This window comes from Cryptotermes secundus, unplaced genomic scaffold (genome assembly GCF_002891405.2).
Source record: "Cryptotermes secundus unplaced genomic scaffold, Csec_1.0 scaffold2553, whole genome shotgun sequence".
Lineage (NCBI taxonomy): Eukaryota > Metazoa > Arthropoda > Insecta > Blattodea > Kalotermitidae > Cryptotermes > Cryptotermes secundus.
In genome coordinates, this window is record NW_019745135.1 from 177,657 (window position 1) to 187,313 (window position 9,657).

The following is a 9,657-nucleotide window of genomic DNA, read 5'->3' on the forward strand; positions in this document are numbered from 1 at the left end:
TTCTGGCAGAGGTTGGTGGGGAGGATTGCTATACTCAATGCTTGCTGCTTACTTAGCACACTCTTCAATCCTGAAGAAAGAGGAGGAACAAAAATCTTCTACCAAAAATAAAAAGTAGATCTCATTCAAAATTTATAGTAGTGAGAGTCCACCTACATAAAGTTCATGTATTAGTAACAATAACAACACCAACAAAACATATTACAAAGCTACCAAATAACTTCTGGAAGTGGAAAGTTTTCACATATAAAAGTTATCTCAAATTGCAACATACAGACACAGGTTACTTACTAAACATATTTATTTTACCCCTTACCTGTCTAAGACTTGCATCACTGTTGGACAGGTTTAACACGGATTTCCTGCGCAGTGGTGACGATTCAAGGACTACTGACTCTCTATGGGAAAGTGTGTGATGGTTCATCTTGACAGAACTAACTTCTTGAACAATGAACTGAAAATACCTAATAAAATCAAAATGAAATATATATAAAAAAATATAATTTATGGGGATGCTACACATAACTAGAGGATACACATGCATGCCACAAAAACTACATATACAGACTTATTTAATTTTATTTTGTCTGAACACTTCCAAAGATGCCAATGAAATGGAACAACTTTAGAATAACAACTGAATTTGAGTGTTATTATTGTTATTAGATAAAACAAGAAGAAAAACATAAACCGGACTATATGTTGTTTCATTTAAATATCATTCAAACCATTAAAAATTTACGCAACTGTACCGTAAACATGTATGCAATGTTTCATAGCAAAAACCCATCACTCCCAATTCATGGAACTTTTTAGTGAAACATTTTATTCACCTTACTTAATAACGGTAATAAAATTTCACTGAAAATAGCCCCAGTACTGACCTATAGGTCAAGCCGATACGGTCCCACCAAAGCCTAAAGTCTTTATTAGGTTGGGAAATGTGAAGGCCATCTATACAGAAATAATCTTTAAGTCTTGAAACAGATGCCACTGTGTCTTGCTATATGTAATGGTGAAGGACTGCCTACTACTGGAGAACCTAGGTATAGCCTACTGCTGCCATCCACTGAGCTGTATCAGAGCAGCAGTTCAGAGAAAAGAAAAACAGGAGAATATATGAGAGAACTTCTATTCGACAGACACAGTACTGAAAGTGAACTGATCAGAGGAAAATTTCTACCAACAATGGTGATATTAAGGCAGACAATAGTAACAAATCCACGCTTAGGGGTTTGTGTGATATAGTAGTAAGTTAAAAGTTTAACGGCCACTGGAATGATGTACAACATTCACATATAGAATAAATGAGTTCTTCTTTGAATAAACCTCCACTTGTTAGAAATTAAAACACTGCACAAACACGGCGATGAATCTTCATCATTGACGTCTAATAACTTTTCAGGTATTTAGTTCGCAAAATATGACAATCAAGGAACGGTGTTTATAATAAGCGTAATGATGTAGAAAGTAATACATTATCTGAAAATTTCAAACTAGCTAGCTACTTACACGGTTTTGTATATTCACCAAATATTAAAATAACCTACATAAATAACAATTCATCCCGCCTTCAAACATATATTCAGCGTCGCCAACGTTACCAACCACATAGCCGACGCACTCTGTAACTCATCTAACATATAACCTGCTCTATTTAAAAACGATTAAATTAACATCATCATCTTCCACTCAGTGTTCTGCAACCAATTAAACACACGATAAATAAATTAAGTAGGCAAATGTGTTTCATCGAATTAACTCTTAACCGTACGCTCATCGTCCACAGATGGAAGGCCTAACGGACGTAAGTCTACGCGCTCTTTTGTCTATTCGCTCTTAACGCGAGTCATTCGCGTCTCCTGTGAATCTGTAGGCTTGTTACATGTATTAACATAGCGACCCGTGGTTAATAATCTCTGGGCGCGATAATTGGCGAGTTACGAATGGGGGAAAGCAAATAGGACAGAATGACTGTTGCCCATCAAATGTAAGTTGTGGTATGTATTCAGACTGTACAGGGCGATAAACATTATGTCGCAACAAACAAGTTTGAATTTATCAATAAATTATACGAAACAGGAACTGGATTCGACAACTACACTCGACAAAGCAGTGAAATCGCCATTACCCCAGGCATATACCCCCTTTTCTTTGAGTAGCCCCAGAGTGTTAAATACTAGTTCTTGTACAACACAACATTCCACAGGATTATTAACCCCGTGCAGGCAGGTCGGACTTCGAAGAAGATCTATTAGAAATGCTATATCACCAACCTGTAGTGACACTACATCATCAGCAAGTCCTATTACTTTAAGATTTGTTGGCCCAATTGGTAGCTCCAGGAAACTTAGAAAACTGGACAAACACGTGCCTCATGAGAAGGAAACATCGAGGTCTTCGGGGAAAAGGCTAAATCTGGAGAACGTGACAGAAAAGGCCAAGCAGTCCAGGTATGAAGGGACGGAAGAATCCATTCAAGGTAAATGTGAAGAAAGGAACAAAAACCACACAGAAAACTTTAATAATAACAAAGGTCAGCAAAGCGACATAGGAGTTTTTAAGGATTCAGACACAAAAAACAGAAGTGATTCGTATAGCATGATCAGTTCTGGAAATAGTGACAAAGAAAAGGTCATGAGGAAAACGAAGCTGGAAAGCCTGGACGATAAAACTCAGCAGTGCAGTGTAGAAAAACCTTGCTGTAAAGATTTGGACCTCCAGAGCAGCAGCTCAAATGATGCACATAATGTGATCATTTCTGAGAGTGGAAATGATGAATGTCTTACTGAGAAATCCCAGATAGAAAACATGGATGATAACACTCAGCAGTTTTATGCTGATACACCATCCTCTAGTAATTTAGATTTCCAGAGTAATTCAAATAATGAAGACAAAATGGTCAATTCTGAAAATATGATAGAATGCACTGAAGAAAATTTAAACATTCTGAAGCAACAAATCACAGCAAAAGAGGAAGAAATAAAACGACTGAAACTAATTTTGTTGTACAAAAAGAAGGTAATAGATAATGATTTACAATCCCATTCTCTCTACTTTTGTGTCTGGTGCAAAGCTTTTTAAGATTTTTGCATCTTTTCATTTGTTTCTAGATTTATGTCAATTGCTGTAACAATACATATAAATGTAATTTATACCCAGTAACAATTTTTAACCATTATGAACATTTCAGAAATGTAGCTGTTTGGAGGCTTGTCAGTTACATATTCTCAGTTGTATATGTATTTATATTCATATTTTGTTAATGTGATGCGACTTGTCTGGTTTTGTCTGCGACTAATTCCACATCTACTGGTCATTATTATACCACTGAGGATCACCACAAAATAAAATCAGTCAGTTTCAAATGTGAGAAATTGCCCATTCATTAACTCTGTTGTGGTAATGGACAGAATGCTGGAATTGTGTCACTAAATGAGTCCAGCATCTTCAAACAGCAAAAATTAAAATGCTGGAATGGTTAAACCAGTATGAAAACCCTTTTGAAGATGATATAATGAAGTCAGAACTACTGGAAGAGATAAACGTAAATAAGCTAGAGGACCAGTTAAGAACTTATTCCATTCTTAAAAAGCAGCTTACTTTAGTATTATTGTCATTTCATTACAGGTGAAGGACAGTAGGAGAGTATCAGCTGTAGAAGTGAATGCAATTATCTCACTCCTTTCAAGGGTTTTAGATCTGCCTTCATATTTTGCCAAGTGTATGGATTTCTGATTTGTATTTTTTTTTCTAATTTTCACAAGAAATTTCATTTTCCCTGTTAGTTAAGCAGAACTTGGCTAGATGTTAAATTTAAAGTAATTTTGAAACTTAACCTTATAAAAGTATGTTCATAAATATTTGTTACAGCATAATGTGAATGAATTGGCCACTGAAATAACCAGATGGAAGGAAGGCTGCCAAGAAGCACTTCGACGACTTCATCAAGCTTCTGTCTTACAAGGCTACCAACATAGTATGATTCAGCTAATGGAAATGTTTGGTATTCCACCAAAAGCAGTTGGCTATGATGAGGATGCTGATGATTTTGTTTAAGGATAAAATAATATTGTTTGTATCAGTAAATGAGAAAGAAGAAATGTTATAAGACTACAGCATTCGAATGTTTGTGAAGACTGTAAAAAGTATTGTATTCAGTTATTCATTAATATATTTATAAATGTTTTTGAATTTGGTATGCTATCATTGCAATTACAATAATTATTGATTAAAACAATGTTATCCTACCTTCTTTCATGCATAGAACCAACTTCGCTTAAATATACTGACAGAATCCCAAACTTAAATTAAAAGTTTCAGATATGAATGAACACAGGGTGGATGCTTTACAGTTCATAAAACACACACGTTAGGAAATGAAGAGTTCTGTCTTCTGGGATGTAGTCCCATGTGGTCCACTGAAAGTCAATGTTTCTCAGGATGTATTGCATCCAGTCCTTGCTGCCTGCCTCATGCCTATTTTCTTACATGGCTTATTCTTCATTCCTGAAGACTTGAGATGGTATGTTCCTCCAAAATGTTGGTTGACTTTCACTGAACTATGCAGCATTACATCCCAGAAGATACAACTCTTCCTAGTCACTGCTGGGAGAACCTGAAATCCTGCAAGACAGGAAATGTATCCACAGTATAACAGTTCTGATGAGGTTCCTCACTTCAGTTTAATTTTTCAGAAACTACAAGACTTCCAGGTAAAGTGTAGTGGGCATAAATTGTGTCACATTCATTTTTGTGGCTTTCCTTTGAAACTTGTTTCATTCTGATAAATAGTGAGTTATGCTTCATGTAAAGCATCCATTATTTTTATCTGATTTTAAGCAGAACAAGAATTTACCAACAGATTTTCATAAATATCTGTTCTCCAGTTCTGAAGTTGTTACACACAGAGAGACAGACATGTAAAGCTAATAGGTACATTTTTGCAGCTGTTTATTATAAATGCACTAAAAAGAAAGGAAAGGAAGCTAAATTGTAAGAAAGTAATGGTTGTAGCAGCATGATCGTCATTTGTAGTGCAGACCTATAAATAATGTGGAAGCTTCATTTAATTATTGAGCATAAGGGACTTAATGGTGTTTGGAAGACTTTGGTGACCTTCAATTGTGTTCAGAAGACCACTGCTGATTAGTGAATATACAGGTTTTGAAACATATGCAGAGTGTAAGAATTCTGGGTCAGTCATTCACTCATAATTCTTAATTATCACAAAAACCATATTATAATCAAAAAATTACAGACATAAAATGTGTTCTTTCTCTACAATTTTTGTTTGAAACATTTTTATTCCAATAAATATTTCACATTTCATGAAAATCCATTCAGTAATTTGCAAGTTGTTTCATGTTTACAGATGGACAGTGATTAAGTAGGCACTCTGATGGGATGCATGTGCACCTACAATGAACTGGAATGAGGCCTTTTTCTTGTCATATTTATACAATGCTTGTGGCCATCCAACCACATGTCAGATGAGTGCCAGGGGCTCATTCCTTCACAATTTCAAGTATGAATGATTACTTGGTACATGGATTATCTGTGCTACTTTCTACCATCATGCCCAACCCTATGAAATGCCTAATAATTTCCTCACTGCTTCTGTTCAGTCATCTGTACACATGAAATATCTCAACCCCTAGACAAATTATCATGAAATTTGTTATTGTAGAATATTGTGAAGACCAATATGTGTATGTCCTTACCTCAAACATTACTTACTAAATATTAACTGGAACATATTTTGAATGAAAGTGGTAGAGAAAAATTTAACACACTTTATTGTCACTGCACATTTTCAGTAAGAATTCTAGTTATATTATATAATTATTCATATTAAATACTATGCATACATTTCTGAATTTCTATATTCAACAGTCACCCTGGTCTCCTAATCATACCCAAAACTTGGATGATGGATAAAGTGCTAACAGTGTATATTACACTTAGTATGGAATTTCTGGATATTGTTCATTGTCTAGTATTCCAAACAGAACTGTATTCAGTTGGGTGTTAGAAACAATTTCATTAACTAGGTGTAGGGATTGTTATAATGATTCCATCAAACCAGAAACTGGATTTAGATTATCTGCAACTGTCACACTACTCTTTTATATTCTACAAAATAAATCACATTAGCAGACATATATTTCTCAAAGATCTATAAGGCTAAGAATGGTGAAATTGCTCATATGCTTAATTTCACAACACACCTTAGAAACAAACATCCTTAACCTGATCATTAGATGGTGAGTTATCATGTTTGTGCCCTGGTACCTACCTATATGATAGGCTGGATGGGTCTGAGAGCCAGTCTGGAAAAGAGATAAGCTTCTTTACCTTGCAGGGAATTGAACCTGAGTTCCTCAGTCCTCCGACCCATAGCCTAGTCACAAGAAGTAGAACACATAAAGTGGTCTCTACAGGCTTGATGTCTGTACAAAGATCCATAAATATCCATAAAGTGAAAACTGCCATCTTCTGGGATATAGCGCCATGTAGTCCATATATGAACTGATGTTTTGGAGGAACATATCACATCTATCTACAGGGTCAAAAATTATCCAAGCAAGAAACCAGCGAGAGCAGGTGGCTACATCCATCAAGTGGTTCATAATTAGATGGGATATAATACATGGATGAAAATGGTATGATAATAAGGGTCTCTATCCTTCTCCCACAACCCCATTGTTTATGTGGTAAATTAGTACCGACAAATGTCAATGTCAGGTATGCAGAATGTGAACAAAATCAAGGTTAATAATGATGTCAAAACCACACCACTGGACTCTGTCCTGTGCCAATATGGTCTTGTTAATGTTTTCATACCCACTTTTTCTAAGATAAATACCAGTATTATCCTCTATCAACTTCAGCCTTCCAGGAGGTCGTATCTTTTCATTATGCTTTTAAGCTCCTTCCATATGAATTTCAGGCCTGAACCTTCACATACAAGGGCACATGCATGCACAAAATGTCATTTTCTGCTTTTGTTCTCGTGTGGGAGCCTTCCTAGGTGACACAAGGGACTGATGGGTGTAGGATTTTGGATACATATACTGTAAGCAATCACAAATCAACTTCCCTTTCCTGCAGTGGAAGCTATGTGAGGAAGATGAGTGATGCTGGTAGTGGCAGATGGGAGAACTACCACATGGCAGGTGAATGTATGTACACAGAAAATCTGTGTTCAATACTTTTACAAAAATTGTAAATTTTCTTTTAAATTTCTGCTAGTTTAATAAGAATCTCAGATATGTGGATAACTAGCAGATTACTGCAATAACTTGGAAAGGACGTGGTTATGCCTAGTATGAGGTACTGTTCCAGCATTTCCCTTAGATTGTGAAAAACCACAGCAAATGGCAGGGAAGTCAGTGTCAGGGCTGAGATATGAATCTGGACCATCCGAATATAAAGCAAAAGCGCTGCCAACTCTGTGATAACATTTGGTCTTATAGAGTGAGGATTGGGAGAATGGATGTAATGAAGATAAGGAGCTTTAATTAGAAACAACTCAACAATAATTTATATGAATAGAAAAGACATTTGTATACAATTCAATAACATTACTGTTATATAGTACACAAACTAAGTTCTTCAGCCAGATGAAGTAACTTCAGATCTCAAGTACCTCTTGGCTCAAAAAGAAAGTGTCTCACCAGAATTAAAACCTGTGTGGCCGGATGGGGTGATCTGGATCAAAAAGTTTGGGATCCTTTACAAATGCTACATCCTTAAAATAATATGGCATAAAACCTGAAAAATAATCATAATTTAATTATTTATGTGCTTACTCAATAACCTAGGGGCCAATTACTCGTATAAAGCAAGCATGACTCAAAGGAAACAGCAAACATAAAGAAAAGAATGCAGTGGTATCATTTACATAGTAATAAATTCAATACACTACATAATAGTTGATTGTGCAGTGAAAAGAATATATGGGATGGGCAGCAATGCCTAATGGTTTTTAAATGAAAAAACTAAAGAAGAGAATGGTGAAAATTATTAAAGAGTTGTACAGGTAATTCACAATTCAACAGAAAATTTACTCTGATCATCAGCATATGAAAATGGCATTTTTCAGGTGACCTACATCACTATCTCTGCACTCTTGGATTGGAAATGGCAGAGAGGTCATTAACAGTTGCAGCAAGTCATTTGGGATGGCTTCAGTATGCTCCTGAATATGATGGTTCAAGTCAGGGATAATGGCCATGTTCCGCACTCCTTAGCCTTCAGGTGGTCCCACAGGAAACATCTGCTGTCAAAAGGTCAGGTGAGCAAGGAGGCCAGTCAACGTCTCTGTAGCGAGCAACGAGTCACTATGGAAACATCAGCATAGATCAGCCATTCTTATTTGTGTAGCATGAGCATTGGCCCCTCTTGCTGAACCTGTAGAGGTAGCTCAAGATGATGCAGCTCATTAGCCAGGAAATTTTCCAGCATAATTTTATAGTGTTCAGTGCGTCAGTCACAGCACATTCTGCATCATCCTCAAAGAAGTAAGAACCAATAATGCCATAAGATATCATGCACCTCACTGTCACTTTCAAGCTATGGAGGTTGATGAAGCTCAAAAGGTTGTATGGAGCCCACTATCACAAATTTCGTTTAATCGTACAACCTCAAAGATGGAGTGCATTCACTATACTCAACTGTTTTGCAAGAAGTCCAAGAACTAACTGCAAGCTTGTACACAACATGCTTTATCCTGTTAACTTTGTTTTTACTCACATACAATCTGAATTCTGAATGGGTGATAATGCAGATCATAAAATAATATTTAGCAAACATCCCACATGTTTATGCCAATGACCAAGGCATACCAGGAAGCTGACTGATATAGACTTCACAAAATGTCATTCCTCTCCGTGTTCACATTTTCAGATGTACACAGAAAACAAGGATGTCCAGTTGGTCTGAAATCCATCACTGATCATTCTGCATACCATTTTGATGCCCATAATAACAGAGTATTGCAACAAAATGCAATACACCTGTGATCGGAAACCACACTGGGTGTCAAGGGTGCAGAGTGGTGATGGAGGTCAATGGCAAAATATAATTTTCTCATGCCAGTGATTAAAGGCAATTCCCCATTGAACTGTGAATATATTTACATAACTCTAATACAATGCACCTTTTGTTCAACAGCTGTTTCATATGAAAAACTGTTGGGTATTTCTACCCCAGTGCGCACACACATTCATTTGAATACAATTGATACTTTACCAATTAGTAAAGTACCATTATAAAACACGATCAAGAGAGAGTTCTGGTTCCAACTATGTCAACATCCCTACAAACATCAGCAGCACTTCAAGCACATTTAGCAAAAGGGCAGTTTTCACTTGAAGGTCAGACACTGCACTTAAAAAAGTCCCTGATATTGTTATATTTTAGCGTCCTGTTGCACTGATTTAAGTCCATGATTTATTTTATCCGTCTTCTAGTGCATACATTCATCTATCCCCTCTTCTCACTCTCACTACATGTTTCGGCACAAATGTGCCATCTTCAGGTGCTGATCCAATCCACGACAAACTAGTTCATTGCATGCCTTGTCTATACATACTAAAATAACTAAAATATATATTTATCATATATACTGATAAATGTTAAGTGTTAAAATAT

General features: G+C 36.2%; 2 protein-coding genes across 5 annotated transcripts in view; one reads left to right on the plus strand and one right to left on the minus strand.

The window, feature by feature from the left end:
- LOC111875071 (condensin complex subunit 2) overlaps positions 1–9,657 on the minus strand; it is a 51,680-nt gene that overhangs the window by 34,484 nt on the left and 7,539 nt on the right. For 3 of the 4 annotated variants that reach the window (XM_023871117.2, XM_023871116.2, XM_023871115.2), the window contains 2 exons: positions 6,299–6,332; positions 317–464 (listed from right to left, as the gene is read on the minus strand). In XM_023871117.2, coding sequence (XP_023726885.1) covers positions 317–464; positions 6,299–6,332 — 182 coding nt within the window. Of the gene's footprint in view, positions 1–316; positions 465–1,512; positions 1,802–6,298; positions 6,333–9,657 lie in introns of those variants that run through there. The other variant, XM_023871119.2, reaches the window with a different exon arrangement.
- On the plus strand, positions 1,940–6,166 carry LOC111875072 (swi5-dependent recombination DNA repair protein 1 homolog). The gene is made up of 2 exons (XM_023871120.2): positions 1,940–3,021; positions 3,874–6,166. The coding sequence occupies exons 1-2, from the start codon at positions 2,035–2,037 to the stop codon at positions 4,057–4,059; spliced, it is 1,173 nt and encodes a 390-aa protein (XP_023726888.1). The 5' UTR covers positions 1,940–2,034; the 3' UTR covers positions 4,060–6,166.

What these genes read in the sequence shown, in the direction of transcription:
- LOC111875072 (XM_023871120.2), top strand. Translation starts at nt 2,035, where the DNA reads ATGTCGCAACAAACAAGTTTGAATTTATCAATAAATTATACGAAACAG. An exon ending in TTTTGTTGTACAAAAAGAAG is followed by an intron (nt 3,022 to 3,873) that starts GTAATAGATAAT and finishes TATTTGTTACAG; the next exon opens with CATAATGTGAATGAATTGGC.